Source organism: Microcebus murinus, chromosome 13, assembly GCF_040939455.1.
Source record: "Microcebus murinus isolate Inina chromosome 13, M.murinus_Inina_mat1.0, whole genome shotgun sequence".
Classification (NCBI taxonomy): domain Eukaryota; kingdom Metazoa; phylum Chordata; class Mammalia; order Primates; family Cheirogaleidae; genus Microcebus; species Microcebus murinus.
Window position 1 is genome coordinate 35205751 of NC_134116.1, and position 14665 is coordinate 35220415.

General features: G+C 51.4%; 1 protein-coding gene across 1 annotated transcript; it reads left to right on the plus strand.

Moving 5' to 3' along the window:
- The first annotated feature begins 5450 nt into the window (after nucleotides 1-5450).
- Nucleotides 5451-10831, plus strand: POU4F1 (POU class 4 homeobox 1). The gene is made up of 2 exons (XM_012785742.3): nucleotides 5451-5582; nucleotides 6243-10831. Exons 1-2 carry the CDS (start codon nucleotides 5460-5462, stop codon nucleotides 7383-7385), a joined length of 1266 nt encoding a protein of 421 aa, XP_012641196.3. The 5' UTR covers nucleotides 5451-5459; the 3' UTR covers nucleotides 7386-10831.
- The last annotated feature ends 3834 nt before the right edge of the window (nucleotides 10832-14665 follow it).

Below are 14665 nucleotides of genomic sequence, written 5' to 3' on the forward strand. Positions count from 1 at the left end.
TCGCGTGGGGTCATGAGCAGGCGTGTCTGTTGTAGAGTTTCGTTTGTTTGTTTGTTTGTTTGTTGTTTTAACCTGGAACCTGGAAGCCCCTTCTATGACCAGAGCGCTCTTCTAGCTTTGGAGGGGCCTGGCCAGGGCGGGGCGGGGGCTCCTCTGATCCTCTTCTTGGGACCGAAATCACAGGGGCCCGTGGCCACGATAAGCCGTACGATATTGTCTAGTTGGGCTGCAAAACTGGTTCTGGAAACTAGCAGGCGGGGGAGGCCAAGCTCCCGTTAGGACAGAGACGCAGTGGTCATGCATCACCCATAGGGCTTTCACAAGGTAGGTGGGTTTGCTGTCCGCAGAGAGATTAGGGTGGAGATATACATGTACAGCTGTATTTATATAAGTAACGCCAAGAGTGAGAATAACCAGCAGTAAACTTTGCTAAAAACGCACGCACCATCTGGGTCGCTAGGTCATCAGCGACACCTCAGGGTGGGGCGGTTAACGTCCAGGAAAATGTCCCCAAGGGAAGTTGCATTTAAATTAAACAACCGAAAGAAAGAAAACTGTATTTTACTGGTTTACTTGAGAATCTCCTCTGCTGGTCCCAGCTGGAGCCCAGTCTGAATGCAGAGTTGAGAACCTTATAAGAGGAAATCATCGATCACGACGGGCCCCCATATCTCACCCAGCCGGACCTTGGGTACCGAGGCAGGCGAGCGGCTGCGGGAGCTAGGCAGTGCGCAGTAGAGAGAGGGCACTGACGGCTCCAGGAAATCTCCGAGCCTTATCGAGCGACAGCACAGCCAGGGAATCGAGCCTCAGGGCTGGGCTGGGCCCGGCCGGCCGCCGAGGACACGACTGGGAGGGGTCGGCTCTGCCGCGTACGGGGCTGCGAGAGGAGGTCCCAGGGTCCCCAGTGGGGCCGACGAGGAGCCCAGTAGCCCCTCCGTCACCGAGGGAGACACGGGACCAAGATGCAACGAGTAGCAATAAGAGAGACTGGGGATCAAAGCAGCCCAGGCATGGCCCTGGGAAGGTGGCCCAAAGGGAAACCGAGAGTGCTGCTTTCCCTTCCCCATTCCTTCCTCCATTCCACCCTTCGACAGACTGGGTCGGACCCGGAGAGCGCTGGACAGCCCAGATGTGGGGGTGTTCCGAGACCGAAAACCCCTCCCTGGGCCTGTTCCTCCCCTGCCTGCCCCTTGCCACTGAGCTTAAAACAACCCAAGTGGCCTCTAAAGCCCGCCGACTCTGGGCCCTGGGGGCTTCTCCCGAATGCAGGACCCTGGCTGTACCGCGAAAAGCGCCTCGTTTCAAACTGGGCAACTGCCTGCCTGGAACGTGGCTGCGAAGGGCAGAGCTCCGGCTTCGGCCGCCGGACCGAGGTGGCGTAACCTGCAGGTGGGGCCAGGACCCTGGTTCTGGCAGGAGCGCGAGGCCCGATCCCTTTTCCTGCCCCTTCTACGCGCACAACCTCCACGAATTTACGTCAGCATTCCCCAGAGCCATCTGGGGTCCCTACACCGGGACAAGTAAGTCTGGTTCGACCTCGAGATAGTGGCTGCCGAGTTAAATACTAACTTTCCCGCACCTGGAAGGAGGAAGGCAGTGCCCAAGTGGGCAGCAGCTGTCAGGCGGTGAGCTGGAGGTGGCGGGGTGGGAGGACAGGTCAAAGGCGACGAGAGTTCAGCCCTGACAGCGTGGGCCCTCGCACAGAGCCTCTCCCGCTGGTCCTCACTGCAGCCAACGGATATGTGTTCCCCTCGCTCGGGAAAGGGGCGCTGCCAAAGGAAATGTGAAGTGAGGCCTGCCAAAGGAGGAGGAGAAAATTAATTAATGAGGGAAAGAAATGTGTCTCTGATCCAGATGATAGACTCCCTGTCCCTAGGGGCGGAAATTCCTTGGAAATCAATAGCTGTGCATTCATTATCCCTCTCTTGATAAAATGCAAAGCTATGAGATTGGGGGGCGCGGGGGTGTAAGCTGTGTTGGTCATTAAATAAGAAGGAGAAAAAAAATTGCCCAGGAATCTATGCCAAGGCTCAGACCCCATGTGGGCATCATTAGCACAGGCAGGGGCCAACTAGTTACAGCAGTTGCCAAACCGGGAAAACAAAGCAGTGACATATGGGTGAGCTGAGCCTGGGCCCACCACCCTTTCCTTTATCACCCTTTTCCTTCCTCGTGAGGTAAGTAGGGAGAGGCTTGATATGGTCCAAGGAACTGCCTGCAGATCCGCTGGTGGGCCCCACTCTTTAGCCTGGGGCTGAGGCCCAACAGAGATGTGGGCAGGTTAAGTCTCCAAGCATCACTCCATCCCATATTTCTGTACAACTCTCATCACACCTGTTATCCCTGCACCATGAATGCCTTTTACCTGTGGCTGCCCCATACACATAGATTGTCACCTCCTGGAGGGCAGATACTCATATTTCAGACCTGTTTTACCTCCAGTGCCTAGCACTGGCCCAGAATAGTGCTCAGCAAGCACTTGAGGAAGGAAGATAAAAGGTAGCAAGTATATTAGGGCGGGGTGAATAATTGGCTTCTGTAAAAGAACTGGCTGGGATTAAGATTTACAGCTCTGCTCTGAGAAAGCACATACCCCCTGCTGCCCAATCCCCACCTCCTTTTAAGGAGAGAGGAGACCCCTTCAGGGATCCTCCTGCAATCCCCAATCAGCCCTGGCTTGTTGAACCCACTCCGCCTTCTTCTCCTGCCCCTCCCCAATTGGCCTTTCTTCCTTTCTACGCATATGTATTGTTTGATGGGGACACTTTTACTATGTGACAAGCATTGTGTAGGTGCTATTGTGCAAGACAAATGTGCCTTAGATAGGCTTTCAATCCAAGGAGTAGAAGAAGGAATGTAACCACAGCCCTCATATTTCTAGCCCCAGCAAAAGGCCTGATATTCTGGGCAAAGGTTTGCTCTCACCTGGAAGTTGGGTACTCCTGTGTCCAAACAGAAGTGAGCTGGGAAGGGAATCTTTGCAGAATGGTAAACTCCTGACTTCAGGCTAGGCTGATCTCCTCACAGGATTTACTGGAAGCTCTCCAGGGTCAGAGGGTAAACTGAGGTGCCCTTTTGGGTACTCAGGAACTCCCTTCACTCTCTGCATGTCCACCTGACATAAACCTGTACTAGTTGACTTTCTGTCTGCCCAGTACCCATGGGGTCCTTTCTAAAGGCCTGTTTCCTGAGGAAGGGAGGACAGGCTCCAGGCTCTAGCCCTCTGCTGGGGCTCTTCCTCCCCACCCCCACCCCCAAGGGAGACTGCAGGGAACTGCTGCCATGGGTGTCAGGAAGGATTAGGTTAAGCTTGGACACCCGGTGAGACGACTACCAGAGGACTCACTCTTTCCCTCCAGCGACGTCTTGCTCATCGTCCATTCCCCGTTGAGATAAAGTTGCATTTAGCACTCCCAGGGGACCGCATAATGGATGGAGACTCGGCTCCCTCTCTCACCAGCAAGTGAACATCCTTCTCACTTCCCTCTGGAGCTAGAAGGAAGGGAGGGGGTAGGGGACAGAAAAGAAAAGAAAGAAAAAGCCACGGTGACGCCTGTGGGCTCTTCTTGGAATCTGAGTAGGTGAGTGGGTATGCTAAATACACATGCGTTTGTGCAGAGGGAAGATAAAATCCATGGGAACGCAAATTTAGGTTTATAGAAATGAGATCTGCTCTTTGGTGAAATACAGACCTCCTTGGTGTGGGAGAGACCAGGAAGATTATTTATCTGATCTCTACTTCCCATAAGCAGTGCCTTGCCGCTCTCCAGCTCTCTTGCTGCAGATGTGATAACATCTGGGCTGTTATTATCACCCCAGGCAAGCGCTGCATCCCTGGAGACTCAGGCACCTGAACTGTGGCTCCCTGGGGAGGCCCTTGATCTGCCTGCCACATAAGGGCCTTATAACAGGTTAGCTAATTGATTTATTTGTCTTCATGTGTCTTGATTTCACAGTAAGTAAAAAATAAAATTAAATAAAAATGAAAATTTAAAGGCCAGTCCTGAGCTTGTGGCTATTTTTTCAAACTGATTTGAATTAATATTCTGAATCAAGCTTTTCTATGTATTAGCTTGATCCTGCCTCCTATGAAGAAAAAAATATATCAGCAAAGCAGAGATAAGAAGCAAAAAGCCAAAACAATGAAAGGGAAAAGAAAGTTCGCTTTTCAACGTCTGATTCCCTTTTCTCTGAAGCGGGTTTCTTTTTCTGGAGTTTCCAGTATAAAGAGAGAGAGAGAGAGTGTGTATGTGTGTGTGTGTGTGTGTGTGTGTGTGCTGAGATGAGGAAAAGATCCCAACTACACCCTGTTAACTATTTTTTCCTTTTGATTGCTAGAAGCCTCAGATCACCCTGAGCTCGTTTGAAACGTGGGTTTGTACACGGTTAAAGGAGACAAACAATAAGAGAAATGCACAATTTCATTTCAACAGCCTTTCCCGAGTAGAAAGCACACGCTCCTTGTGGCTCCTAAGTGGCTGTCACTGGCGGTGCCTGACACAGTTATATTCACAACAACAACAAAAAAGTATGCGGAGGAAATTAAATTATATGGAAATCAATAGCGTCTGACTGCTTCAAACAAATGTCTGTCACCGCGATTATTCTCCAGGAACCTATTTATAAACCTTAAAAGAAACAGGTTCTTGCAGCAGAAGACAGCACCTTCTGCATTTCTGTGTTGTTATTTATACTGTATACAGAGGAATGCGCGGGAATAATTTAACATACAAATGCCCAGCTGTATACATTATATAACAGCTTGTTAGGCATCCCAGAGAGGAAGTGTGCCTAAGTAATGCGCATATATTCAGGGCTTGCGACGAGGGGGGAAAAAATCACATAGGGGCGTGCGTGCATCTCGTCTTTCTTCCACTAAAAGGTGCCTTACCCTTAGACAATAGCTGGCCCTTCTGATCTTGCCAGACCGCGGTGGGAAAGGTGAGGCGTGCAGTGCGCATGCCCGGGCAGCTACAGGTGCATCACCTGCGCTGTCCTTGCTGGTGGTCACTATAAGAGCGGCTCCCACGCGCCGGTCGCGGCCGGACGGGCGCGCGCGCGCGCGCAGACGCACGGCGCCGCCGACAGGGAGAGCGCGCGCCAGACAGACGGAGACAGCTGATGCCTGTCAGCGCGGCGGGGCTGCGAGCTCTCGCGAGAGCTCCCCGGGCCGGCCGCGAGAATTGGGGCTCAGGTGTAAGAGGAGTGCATCCCGTCGGCGCGCAGGGCTAGAGCTCTCGGAGAAGCGGGACCGCGAGGCCGGCGCGCGGCGCTCTGCGCGGTCGAAGGGAGCGCGGGGCGGCAGCTGGAGCAGCGGCAGCAGCCCGCAGTGCGATCGCCGCCAGCAGCCGCCACCGCCGCGGCTGCAGCCTCGGAAGGAAGGCCGGGGGAGCCGGCGTACGCACTTTCCCGCGGACTTTCGGAGTGTTTGTGGATATTCATGCCAAGCCGTCAAGATGATGTCCATGAACAGCAAGCAGCCTCACTTTGCCATGCATCCCACCCTCCCTGAGCACAAGTACCCGTCGCTGCACTCCAGCTCCGAGGCCATCCGGCGGGCCTGCCTGCCCACGCCGCCGGTAAGCGCCCCACGCCCGCGGCCCCGGCCCGCGCGCCCGCCCCCTCCCTGTCTCCGAGACGCTGCATGTCGGGTGCTGGTGTGTGCAGGTCCCGGTGCGGGGCTCTGCGGGCAGGGGTGTTTAGAGGAATCCCGCTGCGAGGCACGTTGTGTACAGCGGCGCTTAATGTGTTCCCGTCCGCCTCTGCCTCCGTGTCGGGCGCCTGCGGTCGGAGTGGGGAGCGCTGGGGCCAGGACTCTCGACTTCCCTCCACTTTCTCTGTTAATTGCTCGCCTCGGTCTCTGTGCGTGCTCGGGTGTGTGACACGGGTCCCCAGCTGCGAGTTACATTTCCATTTCTTCTTCTTCTTCTTCTTTCCCCCCTCCTTTTTCGTCTCCTACCCCCGTTCACGGAATGTATTCCTGTGTCCCCTTCTCCCCCTACTTCTCCCTCTCCACGCTCCCGTCCCTCCTCGTCTGTCCCCCTGCCTTGTCGCCAACGTGTCCCCCCATCCTGTCTTTCCCGCTCTCCACTGCCTCCACCCCTCTTGTTGTTATTTTGGTTGCTTTGTGTTTGCCCTTTGCACGTTATGCTTTCCGGCTTGTTTGTGCTTCTTTTGTTGTTGTTTTGTTTTTGCTCTTTTGGTTTTGTGGGTTTTTGTTTGGTTTGTGTCGCCTGCAGCTGCAGAGCAACCTCTTCGCCAGCCTGGACGAGACGCTGCTGGCGCGGGCCGAGGCGCTGGCGGCCGTGGACATCGCCGTGTCCCAGGGCAAGAGCCATCCTTTCAAGCCGGACGCCACGTACCACACGATGAACAGCGTGCCCTGCACGTCCACGTCCACCGTGCCGCTGGCGCACCACCACCACCACCACCACCACCACCAAGCGCTCGAGCCCGGCGACCTGCTGGACCACATCTCGTCGCCGTCGCTCGCGCTCATGGCCGGCGCGGGCGGCGCGGGCGCGGCGGGCGGCGGCGGCGGCGCCCACGACGGCCCCGGGGGCGGTGGCGGCCCGGGGGGCGGCGGCGGCCCGGGCGGCGGCGGCCCCGGGGGCGGCGGTGGTGGCGGTGGCCCGGGGGGCGGCGGCGGCGGCCCCGGCAGCGGGCTGCTGGGCGGTTCGGCGCACCCGCACCCGCACATGCACGGCCTGGGCCACCTGTCGCACCCGGCGGCGGCGGCCGCCATGAACATGCCGTCCGGGCTGCCGCACCCCGGGCTGGTGGCGGCGGCAGCGCACCACGGCGCGGCGGCGGCGGCGGCGGCGGCGGCGGCCGGGCAGGTGGCGGCGGCGTCGGCGGCGGCGGCCGTGGTGGGCGCGGCGGGCCTGGCGTCCATCTGCGACTCGGACACGGACCCGCGCGAGCTCGAGGCGTTCGCCGAGCGCTTCAAGCAGCGGCGCATCAAGCTGGGCGTGACGCAGGCCGACGTGGGCTCGGCGCTGGCCAACCTCAAGATCCCGGGCGTGGGCTCGCTCAGCCAGAGCACCATCTGCAGGTTCGAGTCGCTCACGCTCTCGCACAACAACATGATCGCGCTCAAGCCCATCCTGCAGGCGTGGCTCGAGGAGGCCGAGGGCGCGCAGCGCGAGAAAATGAACAAGCCCGAGCTCTTCAACGGCGGCGAGAAGAAGCGCAAGCGGACTTCCATCGCCGCGCCCGAGAAGCGCTCCCTCGAGGCCTACTTCGCCGTACAGCCTCGGCCCTCGTCCGAGAAGATCGCCGCCATCGCCGAGAAACTGGACCTCAAAAAGAACGTGGTGCGGGTGTGGTTTTGCAACCAGAGACAGAAGCAGAAGCGGATGAAATTCTCCGCCACTTACTGAGGGGGTTGGGAGGTGCCGGACAGAGCGGGGAGCAGAGGAGGCATTTGGGAGGGCGGCTTTCCTCTGCCTGCCTCCTCCCGGGTTTGGAGTGTCCGTTACCTGCTTGCATTTAGGGAGTCCCTCCTCGAGCTCTTTCCTTCGGCCCCTCTCTGCTCTTCCTGCCCTTCCAGTCCCCAGCCTAGAGGACGCGGGTGCTGGGTGTGGAGAAAGGCGAGCACGGCGGGGGCGAAGGGGGGAGCACTTGGGAGAGCGGGGAGTGGGGGGAAGGAAAGCGGAGACTGGAGCAGGGGTTTCAAGGAGCAGGATGGTTCTGGGGGTAGGGTGGGGGGACAAACGGGAAGGGTAGGGAAATGGACTTTTTGACCAGAGACACTTATCAAAATCTCCTGGGGACCAAGGAACAATGTACAAAAACAGACCTACCAACCACCAAAAACTGCACAAATAAAGACAAACTAAAACAGAACAAAAGCAAAGAAAAATGCTTTAGAAAGTTAACTCTGGGGACCCATAATCTGTAGCTTCATTTCCCCCCAAAGGAAGTGAAAAAAGAGCAACACCGTTATTATGACCGCCCCAACCTGACACACACGAACTGAGTCAAAAAAACGAAAACCAAATGAACCGGAAGGTGAAATTCTAGGCATCGAAGCTAGTTGTTCTGTGTATTTAATTCTTCCCTCTAAATCTCACCTCCACCCCATTCATATCCTCTTTGATTTATTTCCTCCGTTCCAGTGAGACTCCAATGGCTGGTCTCCAACACCGGGAAGTGAGTGGGGCACAGCAGTAAAGGGGGTGGGTGGCAGGCTGGCTGCTTGTTTAGGTGGAATCCAAGTTTTCCAGTGGCCTAGCCTACACGACTGTGGCCTGGTCCCCGTGGGGTGAGAGTCTTTAGGGAGAGGCACAGTCTCTGAGCTGACTAAAGGGCAGGATTTAGGGGCTTCGAAATAAATATTTTAGGAGAACAATCTTAAGGATTTCCTCTTTTTATTTTTGCTCTTATGTCTAAGATCTAGAAAGCAGACTATTTCCAAATAAGCCTTTTTCCCCACTCATAGAACTTTACCTTAGCTTGTCCTTTCATTTGTTTTTTAGAGTGGTTTATTTTAAACTACCTGCTTGTTCCCCCTACCATCAGCACCCCTTAATTCAAATTAACTGATAGGTTGGAAATTACAGGAGAGATAAGCACTCCCATTTTCTCCACTGAACAAAACTCATCTTGCTCTTCCAGGTCCCCTTTTCTCCTCTCTTGGAGAGGAATGAAATTATTGAAATGTTGAGAAGTTTCTGTTGGGGCAGGACTTAGCTGGAGAAAAATAACCTAAATCCCAGAAGAGGGGAAGACAGATTTAAAGCAACCCCCCATCCCATTTGTTTTAGAAGTCTGCATGTTGGGGGGAAAAGCAAACAAGTATTTCTGTTTTATTGTTATTATTATTATTCAAGAGTCATTTATTACTGGGGATAAATGTTGGGTAGCAAGAACTTTAATTTGCACTATCAGTCTCCCAAATAGAAAATTATGTATAGTATCTCATAGTAATAATCAAGGTACCTTACGAGCTGCTGATGGATTAAAATAAATGAGAAAGACAGTTGAAGGTGGTTAGGTAAAATGCCTGCTTTGTGCACAAGATACTCTTTGGATCTCATGTGGAGATGGTTTGTTACCATCCTTTAATCATAACTAAGCATTGAAAACAGAACAAATGAGAAAACAAACCTGTCGTTTAACAAGACTGAAATCATGCATGATCTGAAACTGTGGAAAGAAACACAATTAGGTCTCACTCTGGTTAGGCATTATTTATTTAATTACGTTGTATATCATTGTTTGCAGGGCAAACAGTCTATGCATTTGAAACTGAGCACTACTAAACTGGACTAGCTTTCTGGTAGACCGTTTTGTGGATAGTGTGATTTCACAGTCTACTGCCTGTTTCCACCGAAAACACAACATTTTTGTCATATTCTTGTATTTAGAGGAAAAGGAAAAAAAAGGAAGATTATTGTAAATATTTTATTTAATGCACACACTCACACAGTGGTTACAAACTGCCAGTGTTAATCCTAAAATGTCTCACGGATTGATCTACCTGTCCATGTATGTCTGCTGAGCTTTCTCCTTGGTTATGTCTTTTCTCTTTAACCTTCCTCCTCCCCCACTTCTATCAGAACCATTTCTGTGCGCCAAAATACAACAGGGGGATGTGTCCCAGTACACTTACAAATAAAACATAACTGAAAGAAGAGCAGTTTTATGATTTGGGTGCATTTTTGTGTTTTTACTGGGCCTTGTCCTGGTAGAGCCGTTCAGCAAATAAGACTTAATCTAACAACAACAAAAACCCAAACAAACAAAAAAGAAAAAAAAATGGGTGAGGATTTGAAAGGGGGATGAAATGAGGGAAAAGGATAAGAATGATGTATTTTTTTTTTCTGAATCAGAATTTGCTTTCAGATAACTCATGTGAAAAGTGGTGCTCTGAATAAAATGAATTCTACATTAGTAGCCTGTGTTTATAAAAGTTTTTTTTTTTTTTTTTAACTGTAGAAACTCTTAAACCACAGCACTCAGAGTGGTGAAAGGTAATACAAAACCAGGCACCGGAAAATCATTTAAACTGAGGTTCAGGGACAGAGGCATTTGGAGGTTTGTGTGTGATGGTTTAGCCCAAAAACACTTCTAAAATACTGTAACTAAGTGACTTTTCTTTGGAGGTTAATAAATTTTTAAAAAACATCCACTTGATCTATCCAGATACCTTCTCAAATGCTTCTGTTCATTTGGAACATTTAGTGTGCCACCTACTGCTCCAGAGTGACCAGAGATTCTCTATTTCTTGGTGACTTGGGACTAGATCAGATGCCAAATGGACAAAGTTTCTTAATAGCTGTAATTATATCTTCTGAAGTCATCCTATTTTAGCCAAATCTTTTTAATTTCGCCGGCAAATCTGTGAAACAAAACCCTTGATGTTCAAAAAAAAAAAATAGTACATTTTAAAAGCTGTGATTTTAAACAGTTGTTAATGTTTAAAAAAAAGCACTAGAGGTATTTTTAAAAATAGATCTCTTCCATTAAAATTGATTTGTTTCTGTTGTTATTGACTTGCAATATCATCAAAGTTTTAAATAAAATGCATTTGTAAAAAAATCACGTTATTTTATAGAAAAGTATGATCAGATTTCATTGTTGGAGAACCAGGAATGAACAAATGAAAAGATGTACAAAGGTTTTTGGTTTTCTTCCTAAAGTCTGCCCCAAAAGGAAATGTTGCAGGCAAATACATTTGTATTATATAATGATGATCAATGTATGTATTAAGAACTTAAGCATTTGTTTTATATTAAGTCAAATCTTTACCAAATAAAAAGATAACTATTATGTTAATAAAACAGATCATGAAAATACATGGTTTGCCGAGTTTCCTATTTTATGTAGTAGGAAACTGTGCAAAACAAAAACATGCTTTGCTTTCTGGTGAATGAATGAATCTGTATATGGCTGGATGGAATAATAAAATTATTCTAAGACGCCTTTAACTGTCAACCCAGGGAAGAACAAACAACAACAACAAAATGTCCTCCTGAAGAGAGTGTAAAGGCTTGCTACTCAGAGATAGTTGGATAGTTTGGCCTTTCAAAGTTTTCTGGTTCTGAAGAGCGGAACTTCACTCTAAACGGATTCCTGAACCCGTCAGTGGGTGGAAATGACAACATGTGTGGCTTGGAGTTTTCTAAAGAATAACCTCAAAATAAGCTTAAGAGAGTGGGAGAATTGGGCTCTGTTTGCATTTCAGCTTCTCAGGAAACCCAGACGGCGGCGAAGTAAGAAAGGCAAAAGAAAAATAAGCATTAATAAATGCATCTGCCACATTTATGCCATCTATTTAAATTTTCTCTTTCCTGGGTCCTAGCTCAGGGTCCCGCTCCTTCTGTAGGTCAGATGATGTTCTCAAAACCCATCGACTGGCTTCTGAATAGATTTTTGTTTAATTCCGTGCTCTGAAATTGCTCTCAACTTCGGCTACACTCTCGTAAATAAAGTGTAGGCACCCACTGCCGTGATTGTATCGATTTTTACTTTCTTGTGATACTAGGACCACTTCGTCCGATTTCCACGCGTAGCCAAGGAGTGCGGAGGACTCACTCGGCTTGGCCGGCCCCGCCTCCCGCCCCTGCTGCCCCTGCTGCCCCTGTCGCCCCTGTCGCCCCTGCAGCCTCGACGTCCCGGTCTGGGCCTCTCGCGATTGCACCCGCGTGAAGCATCCCTACTCATCTGTCACGTTGATAGGCTTTCATAGTTTTGTCGGGGAAGTTGGAAGTGAAGCTTCCGATCCTGGCTAAAGCTAGCTTTCCCGGCCTGGTTTCAACGGCCTTGGTGGCCAGCGGGACAGTAAAGGTGATGACCACAATTATTACTGGCACCGTGTAGCCACTGGTGTCATTGCCGCTGCAATCCTGGCCCCACGGTGAGAGCCACACGGTCCTCTCGGGCTGCTTCCTAGAAGACCGCAAGCTTAATTGATTTTTTAAAAATAGCAGCCGAATTCTAATTCTCACAGGGGCCTCTTTTCCACTTGCGAGATAAGCCTTGTCGCAATAATTACGTGATTTAATGTTTGATCAAACCTTCGCGCCACGGCGGCCGCCTGCGCGGGGCTGGCTCACGGGGCAGCCGGCGAGCGGCGCGGCCAGGGCCGGGCAGGGCACGTGCGGCGAAGGCAAGCGGCCGCCCCACTCGGGGTGGCTTGCTTTTTGAATAATTCATGGCCTGAGAGTTCTGGAAATTAATAAAATAAATGATAACAAGAAGCTAATTAAAAACTTTAGTAATTGTTGTCAAGTCAGCTAGATGGTAGTCGGGCAGCGCTGCCTGCCTCCTTCCCCAAATCAGGTGGCTCTGCAGGGCGCGGCGCAGGGCCGGAGGGGCCGGCCGCAAAACTTCAGCAGCCCAGCGCTCCTTGGACTCCGGGAGTTATTTCGGAGACAGCCTCGTGGGGCTGCTCCCTCCTCTCCAGCTGCCTTTTGCAGCTGGCTTGTCTCCCCGGCGTAACTTTCGGACACCAGGGCGGGTGGGCTGGCGCGAGCCGTTTCCAACCGCGGGCGGAGCTGATTGGGCCGAATTTGCAGCCAGGAGGGGACCCGCCCCCCCACCCACCCACGCAGGGCTCTGGCTCTCCCACCTCAACACCCACCCACCCGGGCGGCCCAGCGCCTCCAAGCGCGCGAGCCGCGGCTCTGGGTTCTGCGCGGAAGAGACCGTGGCGCATCCTGTCTGCACCCCTCCGCCGCCTGCCCGGAGACCCGCCGCCCCGAGGTTTCTAGCTGCCCGAGGTCGCTACTCTGCTCGGACGCCTGGACAAACCCCTGCTTGGGGGCCCTTGCCGGGACGCGACGAGACCCGGGAGGACTCGAGCAGGTTAAGGGCCCAGGCCCGGGCATCCGACGCGCGTGCGCAGGGACGGCCGGCGGTGCGGACCGCGGGGAGCGGGGGCGGACCGGGCGCGCACGGAGCGCGTGGGGAGCGCGCCCAGGCCGCACATGCGTGTTGCACGCGCCGGGTCCCCTCCGGGAGGTGAGCTGCGCGGAGTTCCGACGCTCCAGATTAGGCGCTTCCTGAGTTCCCCTCGGATTCCTAAGCGCCCGTGAGGACGTCCTGAGAGAAAAGGGAACGGACCAGCATCTCACAGAGGTTGAAAATAACTCCTTCCCACAGTTTGCCTAAGTCAACAGTCTTAAACCCCACAAAAGTTTCATAATTGGTTTACATGTTTTGAAAATAATTGGGAGAAATATCATCTTGGCTTTTGTTTTGCTGCCAAAGTGAGCCACATTACCAAAGCCCTGCTACAGATTTGAATTTATTATCAGGCACGGATTTGTATTATACCCGGAGCGAAAGGAATGCTGGCTGATAAGCTTTCGTCCCGGGGTATTCGGTGAAATCTTTAATGGCAAAGCTGAGGTTGAAAATCTGGGGTCTGAAAGAAGCCGGCGAAATCGCCCTTGTGGAAACCGGGGTGCGGCGAAAAAGCGCGAGTGTCCCAACGTGTGCCCAACCGCGCATCCGCGGGAGGTCGCTCCTTTAAGGTGTAGAAAGGAAAGAGCTCAAGAACAGGTGAAGGGAAACGCAAGGGGCTAAGAGCCTGGATGGAGAGTTGGCAAAGGGGATGGAGGGGCAAGAGAGACTCCCTCTATTGATTAGGTAAAACGAATTACAAACCAAAGTTTGTTTGGTAATCTGACGCCTGGTCTCAGTGCAACAAAATATATACAAATTTTGCAGACACAGATTAGAATAAAATAAAGTGTTGACACTTTCCAGCCGTGGAAATTCACTTACAACAGTCTCATTCTCCCCCTCCCCGTCCTCGCCAAGTGTTGACAATAAACATTTAATGAAGGCAGAGACCTGGCTGTCTCCAGACAGTGTCAGAATACTTTAAGCAGACCATTAGCACGGCTTCCTCCACTTCAAACATCGCGCGGTACACTCTAGCAATATATATTTATATATAAATAAAATACTGCGTGTGAGACAAATAATACGTTCGTACGGATATCTTAAGTGGTCTGCAGTAGTTCTGATACCCCCTGCACTTACTAACAGAAACTAACTCATTGTAGATTACTCGCGCTTAAAAAAAATGTTAAATACAGTTAATGCAATATTAATCGCCCTTTGGTGATATAAAATGCAATATTTTCAGGCCGCTATTGAGCTTTTCTAGAGGAAGAGCTGATGAAAAGAGTCACAGCTGAATAGTGGAGAGAAAAAGCCCGGTATTTATTGCTTTTGTTTGGCTTTTGGCTACAGAGACAGGAACCTTCTAATGGGGTAAGGACATTTATTTTATCTGCAATCTATTGCTGCGAGGAGCAGGGGCGGCAGATGGGGCTGGTGCGATATTCACAGTGTAATTTAGAGCAGATCCTAATAACTAATAATGATTTATGTTAATTTTGATCACTTATGCGACTTCACCAAAGCGTTGTGATGAAAGAAAGAGAAAGAAAAAAGAAGGTGAATGTGACAAGGAACTCTGAGGTTGACATTGGGGCTCAACTGTCCTGCACTCCGCTCAATCTGTGCTGTTGATTTAGCAGAGGAAATGCAGGCATTTTAAAAAGCAGGTAGGATCATTTGACTCTGGGAGAGAGGTATTACCCGGGGGCTTGCATTTCTTCTGAAAATGTACCTAAATATGACCGACTGAGACGCCTTTGCGAGGCTGATGCTTGCATACCAGTTTTAAATAAAACAGATA